This window comes from Anser brachyrhynchus, assembly GCF_964034855.1.
Source record: "Anser brachyrhynchus genome assembly, chromosome: 3".
NCBI lineage: Eukaryota > Metazoa > Chordata > Aves > Anseriformes > Anatidae > Anser > Anser brachyrhynchus.
The window spans coordinates 125,935,324-125,952,511 of NC_137696.1; the positions used below are offsets into that span (position 1 = coordinate 125,935,324).

A 17,188-nucleotide genomic window follows, 5' to 3' on the forward strand; every position below is an offset into this window, starting at 1 on the left:
GCCTCCCTTTGCCTGCCGGGAACAGGAGGGAGAACAGCCCGGTGTCCTTCCAGGCTTAAGGGGGAGGAAAAGATACAGCAGATGATGGAGAGAATTGCTCTTATCTGAGTTGGGAGTGGTGGGTAAGGAGAGCACACGACCTCTCTGTGTGAGTGCTTCCTCCTCCGCTGGTACAGGTCGCTGCCAAAAGCAGCCAAGAGAAACTTCCTTTCTGCATTGGGAGCTCTGAGGCTTCTCCTCGCACCCCTGTGTCCATGGGGGCCCGCACACATGCACAGGTGAGTCTGTGGGGCGTGTTTAAAGATTTACAAGCACCTGTTTCTCTGAACTTCTGTACTGGAAGCAATTCCCATGGATATTGAAGTTCCCGTCCTTCATGGCCGTGGTTTTTATTGGCATGCATAATTAATAGCGCCGGTCAGCCCGTCTCCCACAAAGCACAATGTTGAAAGTTTTTGCCCGTCGGGCTGCAGAGCTCAGCGTTCCCCTGCCGTGGGCAAGCGCCCTCCCGAAGCCAGCGGCACGGGCGCAGGCACAGCACCGCTTGGTTTGTGTGCGCTTGGCTCGGCGCGTGCCTCTGCGTACGTGCGCAGGTGCCGAGCTGATTTGAAGGCGGTTGAAGTTGCAGAAGGTGATGTGAAACACTGATGAGCATGTCTTAATTACCGTTGTTGGCTAGGTGCTTGCACACAGTCGTGAAATGTTGGCGACCTGTCATTTTTATCTTCTTGTGGTCTTTGAAACTTGCTGTGTTTTCCTAAGATGCATAAGCATTTGGTATGAATTTATTTTTCGAGAATATGATCGCTTATTTTTAACTTTCATGCTCATTCTGTCACTGCTGAGGAATGGTATAGGCATTTTTAACCAAAATTGCATAAATATGCATTTAAAAAATATAAAGATTTTTAACAGAAGACAGATGACATTGCATTGTATAAAAAGGTTATGAAGCCGAACATGTTTAAGAAAGAGATTTTCCCAGATTTTCATATTCTTTGAATACAACACCTGGTACACGGAATTTTCCTTCAATTCCCAGTGAAGGAGGCATGTTTCTGTATTTCCTACGGTGGTTGTGATCGCCGTTTATTCAGAACAGAAATGTTTTTAGATATCTCCACAGTAGTGGTTTCATTTGGTGGATACCCCGTGCTCATTTCCTTAATTGCCTTAGACTGAAATTCATTCCCTGTGTGTGTAGCAGATAGGGCTCCAGACTACTGAGGAACTAACGTGTGAGAGATCTCCATCCCACACGGGGAGAATGCTTCTTACTAGATATACCTGCCTTTCTTGAGCTGTTCTTGGACGATGGGACGGTTTCCTAATGTTTGATTCTGTGTCATTTTGCTGCTTTGCCCAGGCGAAGTGTTTATCTGGATTAACGCATAGCAGCTCTTCACCAGATTTTGTAATAGCCTTTAATCTGTGGGGCTGGCATCTGTCTCAGCCTAATGGGCCTGTAAATGGGATTTTATTTTTTTTGTCCTGAAGCCTTTTGGCCACACTTATAATTAAGGCGTTCAGAGTAGAAAGGTTTGGATGCTATGCATGTCTTGATTATGGCTGTCCTTATTCTCCATGACAGAGCAAAGTTCTTCTGTATTATGAACTCTTTTCTGTTTGTTTCCACAGTAGGCTGTTATTTACATTGTATAAATTGCCTATGATACCTGCTCTGCCAAGCTGATATTCAAAAATTCTGGAATAACTTAGTTGGGAGAGCTTGCTGGAGGTCTTCTGGTCCAGCTCAGAAGTTCAGCCCACCTCTGAGGTTCGATTACGTTGCTCAGGGTCACTTCCAGCGGAGCGTAGCTTCCCTTCAAGCACGGAGGGCGGGTGGTCACAGGCGGCCGCGAGGCCCCCCTGAACCTGCTGCTCACCGAACAAAGCGGCTCCGTCAGCCTCTCCTCGTACACCGCTCGCTTCAGACCTTGACCATCTTGGTGGCCTCTGCTGCACTCGCTCTTCCATGTCCTGAGGAGCCTAGAGGAGGACACGGCGCTCCAGGCCCTGTCTCACAGGGCCAGAGAGGAAGAATCGCTTCCCGTCACCTGCTGGTTTTGCTCCTGCTGGCAAAGCCCAGCACATGGTCAGCCTCGCTGCTGTAGCTCGTGAGTTTGTGCTCCTCAGGACCCCCGGGTCCTCCTGTGCAAATCTGTTTTCTAGCCAGCAGATGCTCACCCTGTGCGGTTGCACGGGGTTGTCTCGTCCGAGGTGCAGGACTTGGCCTCCCTGAGCTGGCAGAGGAGCCTCCAGCTGCTGCCGCTCCGTCAGGTTTTATGTTCTCTTCCTTCCCTCTTTCAGCTTCTCAGGGGAGTTATCTTACACAGAGGATTTCTTTTTTTTTTTTTTGAAAGCTAAGTCTGACGTGAAAAACTATGTTATTTTAATAGTAGATAGTTCTAGAAAGGAAAAGTGGGTTTTAATCTATCTTTGTCTTGGGTCCTGCCTCGGTTTTCTTAGGGACCTGAAGCCCTCCGTGTCCGTGAAGGTCACCGAGCTATCACAGTGACCCCGCTCCTGGAAGATGAGGTGGTCTTAGGGCGCCTGGCTGCAGTGGTGCTGACTGGCAAAAAGCCGTGCACATCAGGGGTGGCACCCGAGGGTGTGCATCCTGGAACACAACTGATTTCAGTTACGCAGAGAGCAGGTCATTAACTGAGGCTGTCTAATTAGATATCCTTACCTTGTAACTTGTTGCTGTGGGCTCTTAGAGGGAGTGGGGAGGCTCTCCAGAGGTGCACCTTGTCTCCTAAGTCCACAGCAAGCGGGAGCTTCGGTGATTTTCAGAAGAGGCTCTCAGAGTATTAGCCAGTGTCAAAAGCAGTTCGAGGCGTTTTTTTCAGCGGGTGGAGAAATGTGGTGGTGCTTGGGTCCTGCCCCAGCTGCTCACCTGAGTAATGCAGTGGGCTAATATTCGCCCTAGAAGCTGTGCTGTGGCTGCTTCTCTGGATTTCAGTATTGTCAAATGTCACTGTGGACATGAGGAAACTTTTTAAAAATCCTCTCCCAGTAGGCATTTCACACAGCTACCCTCTGTTTTCATTAATATGGTCCAGATCTGAGTCCTATCACTCAGTTGTTATTATTATTATTAACTCAGGTTATTATTATTATTAACTCAGGTTGTTATTGTGTTAATGAATTTCAGTTAACTTTCAGCAAGTAAATTTTACTTTGTGTTTGTCAGAAGTGTAATACATCCGAAGTCATGACTGCCTCCCGTGTGATGCAGAGCTGGCAATTCTTTAGCACAGTTGCACAAAACGTCTTTGCATCCTTAAGTTTGTTTGGTGATGAACTGCATTTTATTGAAATGCTGAACATTCTTTACAAGCAATGGCAAAAATTTGCACCTTACACTAGCTTTAGTTTGTCCTTTAAATGTTAACATGTTTAACTACCCAAAATGCTTTCTTCCACTGCATGGGGAAGGAAGAGCCTCATAGAGCAGCTTATGAGTGCTGCTGGAGGCTTCAGGTATCCTTCCATGGTTATGCGGCTGATATTAGTGATCCATTGCCCCACAGCCCGTGTGCTGATGTATTTCATTATTCCTGATCTAGAAAGGTTTTTATGAAGAGTCATAGTTTATGTTAAATTTTATGTGTTTATGAGCTTAAGTTTATTTTTAATTTAATTTTTATGTGCCATTCTGTAAGTACACACATTTGTTACTAGTTGAGATAAATCTCTGCTTAGTTTCAGGCTGGTAGAAGGTTGCTAAGGATTGTTAAGAAGGTTGTTAATCCAGCAAAAGGAGTAAGAACCTCCAAGTAGTTTAATTATAATTCTGCATATATATATATATATGTATGTATGTATGTATTTACGTCTTGTTTATTCATACAGCATATCGATCTTACAGCGCTTGCTGCACAGCGTTAGTACAAAAGTGTTTGCTTTTGCCTGTGGCTCAGCACTGCGGTATTGTCAGGTTAGCGCGTTATGGCCAAGGTAGTAACGTAACAGCCAAGGGAAGCAGCGGTGGCCTTTTCTCGTTGGTGCCCTACATCCAGACCTGCTGGAGTTCTGCTTTAGGCAAACCTAAATCCCTTGTCTCAGTGCTGGAGTAAGTGGGTGGAACGTAAGATTTCTGTATACGGGTCAGGCTCTGTGATGCAGTCATCCACCTCTGATACTTAAAATTTATGAGTTGTATATTAATGTTCTCTTTTAGTTCAAAATGTACAGGGGGTTGCATTTTACTTGTGTGAATTGCGTGCCTATGCTGGTATTTCAGCCGCTGCCTTTCTTTCTGGTCTCCTGCATGCAATTTTCTTGCTCCCTTCCCTCACGCGGCTGCGAGGGGGGCTGCCGGCGGGTCCCCTTCTCCCTTCTGGTCAGCAGGAGAAGCTTTCTGGTGTGGCACACCAGTCGCATGTCTGCTGCCCTTGCTGGAGCTCAGCACCCTGCCGTGACAGGAGAGGGCCGGGCCGGGCCCAGCGGGGCTCGGAGGTCCCCCAGGGCCTCCCTGCGGGTGGGCAGGCACGGGATCTGCGGGGCCTGGGGCGGCCCTGCTGCCGAGCCCCGACTTCCCCGAGTGAGCGCTGTGCTTTGCCCTTTAATCCAAGGGGGGAAGGAGTGAAATGTAAGGCTGGATGTTTGGTTGTTGTTGGTTTCGTTAGTATTTTTTAAAACCAAACCCACATGCTCCCTGCACTGCCTGTGCCCACGGCTCGGTGCCGTTCCTCAGGTGCCCCCCCGGGCGCTCTGTGGTGCCGGGGCACAGCTGTGTGGGCACGGAGCCGGGTGGGTGCGGGCCCCACCAGGCTGTGATACAGAATCACTTAGGTTGGAAGAGACCTCCAAGATCACCGAGTCCAACCTCTGACCTAACACTAACAAGTCCTACACTAAACCATATCACTAAGCTCTACATCTAAACGTCTTTCAAAGACCTCCAGGGGTGGTGACTCAGCCACTTCCCTGGGCAGCCCATTCCAATGCCTAACAACCCTTTCGGTAAAGAAGTTCTTCCTAATACCCAACCTAAACCTAACAGCAGTGATAACGCTGTGTTCACAACACAAGCTGGTATTAATGGGCCTTTCGTAAAGATGCAGCAGAACTTACCGTGACGTTTCGTCCTGGTGAGTGACTGGCGTGTTCCCAGGCACTGGGAGTGGAGGTGTGTGATGGTGGAGCTGGGTGCCCGCGCTGGGCAGCCACCTGAGATGTGAGACACAGCCGAACCAGCCCCAGCAGAAACCCGGCCGTGGCTGGGCGTTAGTGGCTGCGAACAGCACGCTGCCCCTGCTGTCATCGGCTCTTGTCACAGAGCTCGGGGATTTGTTCCCTGCGGTACACATCTTTTTGTCAAATCTCGGGTGTTTGTGTATGTTCTCAGATTTGTGGTTAGTTCTTAACTTTTTATTGTGTCTGTTTCATTTAATCCTGATCATCTTAACAGAAGCATACACTGTAAACTGTTTTGTAAGTTACATCAAAAATTAAAATAGTCTGTGCATCGTTTCGGCAGCTCAAATAATGTAAATCTCCAGAGGATGGAGCAAAAAGGTGAAGCCTTTAGTCCCCTTGCCCAGTCAAAGCCAGGCTGGCTGACAGGAGCAGCTAATCTCGTCTTTGGTAACCAGTCAGTTCTGAGCCATTATTGTATCCAAACGTGCTTAAAATGTTTCCTTTTGGCAAATATTTAACCTGCTATTTTTGGATGATAGATTTTTGATTTAAATTGTTGTCAGATTATACTTAGTTGGCTTATGTTTTATGCCTTCCTTTGCATCAAGATAGCTTTTGGCTGGATTACTACTCGGTGCTAGTAGGAAAATCAGTCATGGTTAAACAGATGTAAAAGCTCCGTAAGGGCTTGTAGAAAACTTGACTCAAAATATTCCAGGGAAGCCAAGACCACATTTCTCACTCCTAATCACAAACATAAAACCAACACTTTTGAGTAGTATAAGAACAGAAATTGGCCATTTTCTGCTGATTAAAATAACAAAGAGAACAAAACAGTAATCAATCTGTAATATATACATGTAATCTTTGTTGGAAAGTTGCTCACGTGATTTGTACCGGAATGGAGTGGTGAGATCCAATTTACTACTACAGTTATGTTCCCTTTCTATAGGAGGAAAATGTTGGCTCAGCATATCCGTGGATGTATTTGCCCTTGGTGCTCTCATTGGAGGAGTGTTAGCAGCTATTTTTAAACAATTCCTAATTTTTTTCTTACAAATACAGTGTCAGAAAGTAGTACATTACAGTGAGGAACTGCTGACAGTCATCTGGCACTTGGAATTTTACAGAAGTCTGCAAAGTCAGTGTTCAGTGCCTTCCTGCAACTGCAGTCATATCCATTATTTGAATTAAGATACCGTAATTCTTCAGACATATTTAAACAATACTGTGATCTGGATATTTTAGGGGATTGGTAAGTAAAGGATTACAGAGAATTTTGTCTGGTTCTTTGCCACTTAGAGATAACCGTAAATACGTTTCCATTCTCAGGTTTGTTTCAGCTGTGCATTGAACGGGTTTGTCCCACAGGTACAGGTTTCATCTGTATTCTTTTGTTGCATGTGCAGAAAACAAAGAAAACAAATTGCACAAGTAGCAGAAACTTAGATCTGTCTCCTTTACTGAAGGTAATGTGCATTTTTACAATAAACAAACTTCCTTTTCTATTTAACAATAGAAGTAACAGGTAATGTTTTCCCACTTTTTGCTTTTCGCATTTGCACAAAGGTCACGCTGCACTGAAAGTAGAATTGGTCTTCAGTGACTTTGTGCAAAAGCACAAATCAGACAAAATTGAGTTATTCATCCAAGCAATGTCTGCCTGCGTGACAGAAAGCCCTTTTTATTTGAAACTGAAGAAATCTAAATAGTTGCAGAATAGAAATAGAATTTCAACAATTCAACTCTTTTTAAAATTTTCTCATTGTAACAGCATATTTTAAATATTGTGGTTTCCTGATTTAAAGCAGAGTGACACTTTAAAACTTTTTATTATGGAGAGGGGGTTAGTTTCTTGTTTCTTAATCCCAGTTCCTACCCAGGATTAGAAAAACAAGCAAAAGAAGAAATCACCCTTTATGGTAAGATATAATGTATTCCTGGTATAGTATAGTATATTCCTACTTTTATAGGATAGTTTTTCAAAATAAGTGCAGCAGGAAAAGCAGGAAATGCGTGTTGCATTGATAAGTCATTCTGACAGAAGCCGCTACCTTGCAGCTTCTTAGGTTGGTTGTTAGCTGTTGGAGAACGTTGGCCTTGGGTGCCTGCCAAAGTGTAGCTCTGAATTCGCATCTTTCACCTCTTGAATTTGGCTGGTAATTCCAGCTTCTGAGTCTGATGGTTTTTGTGTCACAGATTTACCTTCAATCATTGTGTTTATATATGACAGACAGAAGTTTCCAAAACTTGTCCTGCTGTGAAGTTTTTCCCTTACATTTTTGAGCAAAAGAGCTCAAAACATATACACAGATGCTGCTACAGTTATTTCCTTAACCAGAGTTCATGATGCCTAAATGAGTCATCACAGTCATTTAACTAGAACCGCAAATGCAACAGAGATCAGGGGATTTCTTCGAATTATTCCCTGTGCAAAGCAGAAAATATATTTTAAAAAATCAGGTATTTTATAAAAATCATTAACATTTATAACAGACGGAATTTGCCACAGTCATGAAAATAGTCCATGTGCTTTATTGTCCTCGTTATTCAAAATCTGCAAGGATATTTCTAAGTAGAACTTGTTCATTTTGGTTTCTGTTCCTTGGATTTTGTTATATCCGTGCTGTGTACTGCTGTTTGGTTTTATTACAAATAAGCTAAATGTGCGTGTAGGTTGCCATCAAATCACCACTTATTTTGTCTGCTAAGTAGGAGGTTTGGAGTTAGGATTATCTCTGTGAAAAGCATGTTTTCCAGCTTTTAGTTGTTCCTGTGTTTCTTCAGTGAACCATCCCTGATTTTCAACCTCCCTCCTGAATTGCAGTTCCAAAAATTGAATGCAATTCCGTTCGTGTTCTTACAGTGCCAAATGCAGCAGAACCCCTCTCAGTTCCCAGAAATTGCTCTCCTACTTCTGCACGTGGTTACTGCATCTGGCTGTTCTGCTCCAGCGTCACACCGGGGATGCTTGTTTAGCTGACTGCCATGAACCCTCACGCTCTTTACTGTTATTTTCCCAAGATGAAGTCTGTTTGCATCCCCAATCTGTTAATTCTGTGAAAAGGGTAATTCTAACACCCCTTTGCTTTCTGTTGTGAAGTTTAAGTTGTCATTATGAGCTATTGCATTTTTAAGTAGGTTTTCCTTTTCTTCATTGGCCTGTCTTCAGTGCCTCCTATTGAACAGACGTATTGATCTTATATTCTACTTACTCAAGCATGTAGTCAGAGGGAGAAGGCAGCAGGAGATCATTATTTAGATTTGAATAATAAATAATGGGGCTTTTTATGCCCTTAGTTATATATAATGCATAATACAAAAGAAGTAATTCATTTCCTCCTACTTGGTGATAGATACTGAGCAATTAGAGGATAAGAGTTTATACAGCAAATAATAGTAAAGGAGTTGTCCCCTTAAGTAGTAGAACAAATTTGCTCAGTAGAGAGAACTCCGGAGAGAAAATGCACCCATCTTGTACTCACTGTTAGGAAATGTATGGTGTGACCTACTAAAGTCCTGGCTGATGAATTTCAAAACACGTATATATCTGACACAGTTTCCAGAAGTGTCTCAAGTACTCAGAAAGAGCAGTCAGGCGTTGGGACGGGTTGCCCAGGGAGGTGGTGGCGTCACCGTCCCTGGGGGTGTTCAAGGAGAGGTTGGACGTGGTGCTTGGGGACATGGTTTAGTGGGTGACATCGGTGGTGGTAGGGGGATGGTTGGACCAGGTGGTCTTGGAGGGTTTCTCAAACCATAATGAATCTGATTCTATGATTCTGAGCAATTGTTGAATTCTTCAGGCACAGAGTGGAATAGTAAAGGCAATGTTTAAGGAAGAAGTCTGAAACCATTTTCACTTAATCTTATGTAAAAGTAGCTCTGCAGACTGCTTCTGCTGCAGCTATCTGAAGCTTCAGTATCTGCAGCATTCCACAATATCCCTGCCTGCTGACACCAGCCCTCCTCTTTTAATTTAACATGTGCCTGCATCGCACACTTAGCACACATTACGTCCGTTGTCCTCTGCAGAGTCCTTGCCATTTGCACATGAAGCTCCAAAATACCTGCCGGTGTGTTCCTAGAAATGACATTCTCTTGCCTAGCGTGTGAGTTACGGGTTAAAGCTTGCGTCTCGCTTTTAGACAGTCTTTACGTATACACTGAGGGAAGAGAATAGCCAGTGCTTGTGCAAAGGCAGCCTGAAAGCCATCACGAAGCGAAGTACACAAACCCTGAGTGTTCTGCTCTTCCCAGCTGCTTGCTCACCGCTTGGCTCCTGAGCACGCGTGGGTTTGTAGTGACTTGCTGCTCGCGGAGCACTTGTGCAGGCTGCTCCCGTCTGCAGATCAGCCCCGATCAGGGTGAGCAGAGCATGCGGTGTAAGACCAAAAGGCAGACCAAATTTGGGACAAAGTGTGAACATGGGCATGGGTTGCTCGGAGAGGCTGTGGAGTCTGTGCCCTTGGAGCTATTAAAAACGTGACCGGGCAGCCTGCTGTGGCTGGTCCAGTTTGGGCAGGGAGCTGGGACTGGGTGGTGTCGAGAGGTCCCCTCCAGCCTCAGCGGGTCTGTGACCTGGACCAGCCAGCTGCAGGAAGCACCTTCGGGATGTCGGGGGTGACCGAGCAGGCTGTTGGCAGTGCCACAAACCCTCCGTTAGCTGGAGGCGGTCTGCCAGGACGGAGCCTGCCCCTTCCCATCTGCTCCCACTGACACCCGGGCTTTGCCTGGGTCCTTGTTGCTGGCCAAGCGCCGTCCTCTGGCAGATTGCTGATGAAATGCTGGTGGCTGTTACATCAGAGAAAAAAACAAAGGTGCAAAGTCAAAGGAATAAGCTCAAGATCAAGTCATAGTCCTGCATGTACTGTTAATTGTACTTGGGACCGTTTTTTGCCAGCGAAGCCAGCTGGCTCAGAACGGCCCCGTCCGTGCTATTAATCTTTCTTACCTTCCACAAGAGCCAGGCTACATCTGAACGGCTTCCTGGGAATAGTTCCTGGCTCGTTCTTCTCCCAGGAATTATTGGGAATTGCTGTTTGACTCAGGCCAGAACTGTGCGAGGGTTTGCTAACAATTTACACGTGTAGAAGATCACGTTCCTGGATTTTTGGAAGACTCCCTGGCACGGTTTCACTTACTAAATAGAAGTGGGGCCAAACTGGCTCCGGATCAGGCCATCAAACTGCACTCTGAAGACTTGTCGGATATAAACAGTAGGAACACTTTGAAAATGAGATGTGCTGGAGCTCTTCATCCTCAAGTCAGTAAATGACATCTCAAATTTTTATTACAATTTTTGGAGAATTTGTAATGTGCGGGGGAAGATTTCAATTGTATTACTGATGTCATCCTTATGGAGCATTTTGCATAGAGTAAAATGGCTTTATCCTCTTCCAGTGAGGCAGGAAGATAACCGTTCTCTTGCTTCCCCCTAACCTGCTCCCCCCCGTCTCCACTCTTCCTTTTAGTCCCTGAGATCCAAGGATCCCTGTGCAGGAGGCAGTCGACTGGTGTCGCTGCAGCAGGCTGCTGGGCCCAGATGCGCTTTCCTTTCCTAGTTACAGCAGTGCCTTTGTGTCCTGTTGCAGGGACTGGCATCGTGCCTGCTGGGGAGAGGTCCTGTTCTCCTTCTAGCGACCCAGTGCCCTTGTACTGCATTGGAAGTACACCTGGTCTCGTCTTGAGACAGGAACCTTTTGGACAGAAGGTCCATGTAGATGGAAGATTCACAAAGAGCAGTTCAGGTGTTTTTACAGGCTGTATCTTACTTCCCTTCACACTGTTTGGTAGGGGCTATAGTCAACTAGCAAAACCAACCATCAACCTCCTTTATACAGTAGCCTGGAAGAATGTGTCCTCCTTTGGCTTTTGGATTATTATTGTCTGGAGAGGAAGCTTAAAAACAGCAGCGATAGGTCCTGTGTGTCCTCATTGTAAGGATAAACAAGAGCTGCTAGAATAACAGGAGGCAATCCACTAATAGTCGTGTTTGGTGTGAATGATGTCCACGTTGTCCCAGCAAAATAAATGACACATCAACCTAGCATCAAGCATAGTCTTACCTTTCTGGTTCGCTCACTGCTGGTGTTTGTGAACCTATTGCTGCATGCAGAATGACAGCCTTTCTCAATGAAGTCTTCGCATGCTCCTTTTGGCAAGTAAACCAGCAAGTTTCTGAGTGTCAAAAACACATTTATCAGTTTTGCTTAAAAAAAAAAAAAAAAAAGTTGGTTCTCATAAATCAGTACTACCCCAGCATCAGCTGACACACAACCACCACACTGCTGTGCCAGAATGCACTAGCAAAATGTCACCTGCTCTGGGTGGTAAGATCGGTTTGCTTCAGGAGCAGCATTACCTCCTCCTTATTTGCGTCCAGACACCGCACTGGCAAGGTAAGCTATTCAGACACCTCTGTAAAACTCTCTCTCCTCTTGTGGAGGTACCAGAATCACCACTGCCTCTGCCAGGTTGATGTGATGGTGGAGTTCCTCCACGTTACTCTCCTGGTTAGCTGTCCTGTACCAGAACTGATGGTCCTCCTGCACAAACCTGACATAACTGCAGATGTGTGTCTCTACCCTCTGAACCCCAGTTTGGGAGCCATCTCAGCCTACCCGTGACCAACTATTGCTGCTGCAGTGCTGATCGTTGCGTCACCGAGTGTTTTTAATGGGAAAATAATGATTTCACGTGCACACAATCCTGGAGGGAGTATACTGCACTGTGCTCACCCCATAGCTTTTAGGTTGTTGTGAGGGAAGGAGATGGTGGTAGTAGTAGGTAATGAAACTTGAAATTATTGAAATTGCGCCTGCCCTCTTGTTAGCATGATGAGCTGGCACGGCATCCTCAGCAACGTGGCCTCAGATCTGGAGGGTTTGGCGTGTGCTCCCATGCAAACCCCAACAGCAGCCCTGGAGCAAACGTCAGGACAAGCGGTTGGACTGCAGTGATGCACAGATTGCTGAAGTATGTAAGGAAAGCAAAGGCTGCTGTTACAGGAAAGAAGGAACGTGTACCTGGGGGCATAACCTTGATTTAAACCATCGCAGCATTTGTTTTTATGGGAGAAAGCAGGTAGCACTGCTTGCAGACGGGGACTGTGCTTTACCTCAGGTAACCTCGGTCACGACTGTTCTTTGGGGAAATTCCCTTTGGTCTCTCCTGAGGAACAAAGGTAAGACAGAGGAGGTGCGTTATTGCGCTATTAGCAAAATGTGTTGACATAGTCCTTCCAGGAATAATAAGGTGTGAGAAAAGCAGGTCATGTTTATGCTGCTTTGAATCCTTCCTGATAGGTTACAGTAGAAAGAGATTAGTTTTCACAGGGCTGTTTGCGGAAATCTCCCAGAGGGCTTCTCACGGTTGTTAAGCAAAGAAATGCCATTTCTTTACTCCCGTGGAAATGCCATGCAGTAGAGACCGAGATTTACATTGAATCGGATTGCACTTCACAGTCTGTGTCTTTCTTACCTGAAAGTATGAAGTAGGAAACATTAAGGAAAAAAAAGTTAATACTGCATGTGGTGTTAGAAACAAACAATTCTAATGAGTTTTAACGAGTTCTTCTTTCCTAACCTGCAGTATGAGAAATAATGAAGTGCCCAGGAAAATAATCAACCTCACTTTGTTGCTTTTTCCGGTTGACACCTTACCAGAGGGAAGCGAAAGGACTATCACGCCAGTTGGGACGTTATGATTACAGTTTCATGCAATTGTATTTCATCAACTCCTATTTATGGTGTTTTGTTTTGTTTTTTTTCCAATTAATAAACCGAACTAGGATTCCATATGGATTTGAGTACTCTTCCTTTGTTACAAACTTTAAGTTAATGCAAATCTTTAATATGAAGATCTTGACTAGTGTCTGCTAGCTGTGGTGCCAGCCTGCCTTGCACCTAGAAGCGCTTAATGCCTCCATACCTTTGCCTACATAAATATATGTAGGTAAATATCCACAAAACTGGCAGTTTTCTTTTAGATCTCTCCTTAAATTTCTGTCAGCATGGCTGTAAATGGAATAATAACAGGCAGAGGGTATGCTCAGCCACTCTCTGTAGTGGGATTTAGTATAAGTACGATTTTTCATTTTTATACATCTTACACCTTTGACTTGTGCCTGCCTTCAGGTGGTGGTCAGGTCTGTGTTGTAATTCTTTGTAGTTCTCTTTGCACAAAGAAACGCAACCTGGATGGACTGCGAGTGGGGCTCTTGAGCAGTACCAAAAAGGCTCATAATATCTGTTCCTATCTTTATAGCGTAGGACTTCTGGGGTTATAGAGCAAAACTCACCTGTAAAGTTAGCAAATATATTCAAGACTTCATGTCTGTTCAGTTCATATGTATGTAAATACAGTAAGTGCAATTTAAAAGAAGTAGCAGAAAAGACTGGCAGATATCATGCAGTTATCCCTATTTTCATCCCTATTTAAAGAATAACTCAATTCCAGGCATTAGTAGATAATTAAGCAAATGCTACTGTTTACTACACTGCTAATCAGTGCACCTGAAAGTGACTCTTTTTTTTGTTGTTATATGCAATATACTGTCTGGTTCTGGCACACAAAACATTGAGTACAGGGAGGAAATGCATATCCATGCCAGAAGCTTAGCTGATAACGCTTTGAACTTCTGCTGCTTGACATCATTGGGGCCGTTCAGACCCTATTTAATTGTCCTTTCTGAGGGACAATGAACTGTGTCTACTTCCAGAATTCTAGGTGTCCCTCACTGACTTCAGACTCATCGGTTCCAGGTCTGACAGACAGAGCTTTTTTTTTTTTTTTAATTGGATGCGGTGGCAGCCCTTAACCCTCGAGAATAGATTGCTTTTCCTGAGCTTTGCATTTTCCAAGTCTCTGTACGCTGGTGGAATCAAATATGTCACTGTGCTGATTGCATCAGCAAGCTCAGATAGAAGTGTTTAGGGTTTGGTAAATTTTGTTTATTGCTGCTTTTTTTTAGAGGTCCCTTTGCAAGGTGATTGTCCGGCACAGCAAAAAGTCTCAGGACTTGGTTGCTTCTATTTACTGAGCTTTTAGACTTCTGGGGCCTGAGAGCTGTCCTGGTTTTGTTCTGGACCTTCACCAGCCAAGTCTGAACGAAGAATTAGACCTAGGCTTAACTGGGCTTTTCTTCAGAATGTGTAGTGATTTTCCTACTTAATAAAACTGTTGACACAACATTTATTTCTTATTTCTCATTTTTAGACAAGATTACTGAGAACAGATGTGACAGCAACTTCAGTTACATCTGGATCTCAGGTTTTTATAGGTAGGAGCAGGTAATTAAAGGGTAAATATTAATGATGGAAGTCAAGATCTTTGATTTAATTAGAGTTCTGGCAATAACTCATAAGAGTTTGTTGACATGTTTAGGAAAATGATGGGAAGATCTAAGAACAGGATATCATTCATCCTGGATTACACCAAAGAGTTTAGTCCAGTATCTTGTGTCCAGTAGTAGCCAGATGCTTGGAGAGGGAGCTGGTCACAGCAGAAGAGACAGGTAATGTTCATACTTAAATGTGTTTTGGAAAAAAAATAAGACAAAAAAACTGCTAGGGATGGAAAACTCGAACTTCTGTTACCTTCTTGAAGATGATTGAAGGTGTTTTAGCTTCAGAATTAACACTGACATTTGTGTAGAAAAAAAATATGGTGGATGAGTAAATTAACAGGGCTTCTAAGTGGTGACACCTGTATTGTTGTGAGGACTTCATTCCTCCTTTCCCAGATACGTGCCGGGTGCAGAGGACTCTTGTGATTCCTGTTCTCGAGCCCATCACAGATCTCAACTATTTATGCATGCTCTGATAGCCTCCACCGCTGCATAAGGTGCAGGTCGCAGGCGAGAGTCCGAGTGAACTAAACTCGGCGGCAGTGACAGCAGAAGAACGCAGAACAGCGAGCTCTTCTATGTACGCCCGGCCAAAGGAGCAGCCCGTCACTGGCCACTTGTCCCCAGGGCTGCCGCGAAGACCAGTCCTCGTCCTCTGAACCGGCACACCGCTGTGTCCTCGCTCGGTTCTTTGTCGGCTTGGGTAGAGGCCGGCAGTTCAGACGTGGTGGATAGCCGACCGAGCTGGCTCCTGTGTCAGTGCTAACCGGCAATGGACGAAGCAAAATGAGTATTCTTAGTCTCACAGAGGACAGTGTAATGTGTTTCAAGCCGTTAAAAGTTTATATGGCAGGCACCTTGGACCTCACACGTGGAATGAGCGGAAGGATCAGTGATGCCTTGATTTATGCTCTCCGACACAGGCTGACCTTGCCCTCCCAGCTGCTTCGATAATGTCACTTCGTGTGAGCATCGTGAACAAAGAGAACTGGAGGAGAGGTTTAAAGGAAGGAACAGTGTAGCTCTGAGATGGTTTTTGGAGAGCCTGCGTGTTAGAAGAAATATCACTAAGTGAAATGAAGCTGGCACTATTGGTAAGATCAGTCCGATCCTTGGCTTCTGGGGTGACCACAAGAGCCAGCTGCCAGGTATCCAAAAGGCTCCTCTGCAGGCGCCGCTGGTAGGTGCTTCGTTTGTAGGTAGGTGCTTCGTTTGTAGGTAGGTGCTTTGTTTTTCCCCAGCAGCACCCTAGGCTGACCGAATACACCCCCAGTGCCAGGCACTTCAAAAATGAAAAATTTAGCCTAACAAAACAGAAGTTTTAAAATAAAGTTCTAAGCTGTTCTTAATAAACTTCAAAGTCCTTTAACCTGTTTTAATGTTTCCCCTAAATTGTGGGTGGGTGGGAGTTACTTTACTCCCTGAGTTGGGCACCTTGCGCTGCGGCTGCCTCGATTCACGCGTTCCCCCTTCCTCGAGGTGGAATCTCCTCCATCTCCTTCACCTGTAGTACTCTACCTACATCTTTATTTCTGTTAACTCGTCAGAAAGCAGCATTAATGTTAGACAGTGCTCACCACATGGAGCTAATTTTCACTTCTCTTCAGAAGATCCACCCCTCATAATGAATTGTGTTACGGTTGCAAACTTTCTGGGACATCACGATGTTTGCAGGGGTTTCCCCAGAGTACTGTTCCATACCAAGAAGCATCCAGCTGATACCAGAAGGTTTTTCTTCTTACACAAGGAGGTATTTTTTGTAAAATACCTTCTACGTCTTAGAAAAGGATCTTACATGTAAGAGCCCACTTGGTGTTTACCAGGATATCAGTTTTAAAGATTGCTGTGCTCATTCAAACAAAACCAAACCAAAACAAACCACCCGTGATGCCAGACAACTGGTAAGGCAAAAGTAAAGAAAAAAGTGATTTGCGAAGTCTGAAACAGTTCCACGAGTTAAGAGAATAAACAGAGCTGCGGGTACATTTCAGGTTGCCTCTGAGACGTGTTGCCCTGCAGCATCCAACCCATGCCGTGAGAACAGTTAGCTCTTTTGCAGCTTTTCTAATTTACGAAGAAAATTTTGATTTGGTCGTATTTTGGTATATAAATATAAACGTATAGGTTACATGTATATATTGAGTGTATGAAAGGTGTGAACGTATTTAATCCATTTTCAAAATCTTGTTACTTATCAAGTGGTTACTGTGCCTTCTGATGAGAGTCAGTGCTCAGTTTGTTTAGAGATCTTTGTAAAAGCTACATACATCGGTAAAAAGTCAGAGTTCCCATTTAGTAACCTTCTGAATTTAGGTACCAGCTCTGATTTGGGGTGTTCTCATGTCTCTGGTGAGGCAGAAAAACCTCTCCTCAGTAGCTGATTTGTCTTTTTTATGTCGATAGGCTTAACTCTCATAAGCATCTCAGAGGGGGAATTCACTTATATTCCATTTGAACCAGAAATTGGTAAAATAAAACCAATCCCAGTTTCATAAAGAAGCTCTTTTGCTACTCCATTGGTATTGTGTACATGGTTACAGCCTGCTCCTGGTGTCACAACCAGTATGATTTTTCTGTCACAGTTATACAAGAAAATACAGTGCCAGCTTAAGAGGGTTCCTAATTTCTGAAAAGATGCTCCCTGAAAATGTATAAATGGCCCCAAGAATTTGTCTGGACTGGGACAGGCTTCAT

At 44.6% G+C, this 17,188-nt stretch overlaps 1 protein-coding gene across 22 annotated transcripts in view; it reads left to right on the forward strand.

Annotated features, from left to right (window-relative positions):
• Window positions 1-17,188, forward strand: part of DTNB (dystrobrevin beta) — a 200,185-nt gene that overhangs the window by 72,159 nt on the left and 110,838 nt on the right. The window contains exon 11 of one of the 22 annotated variants that reach the window (XM_080584220.1): window positions 12,739-12,985. The exons of the other annotated variants lie outside the window; for them this stretch is intronic. Coding sequence (XP_080440346.1) covers window positions 12,739-12,853 — 115 coding nt within the window. The 3' untranslated portion in view covers window positions 12,854-12,985. Of the gene's footprint in view, window positions 1-12,738; window positions 12,986-17,188 lie in introns of those variants that run through there. 22 annotated transcript variants of the gene reach the window in all.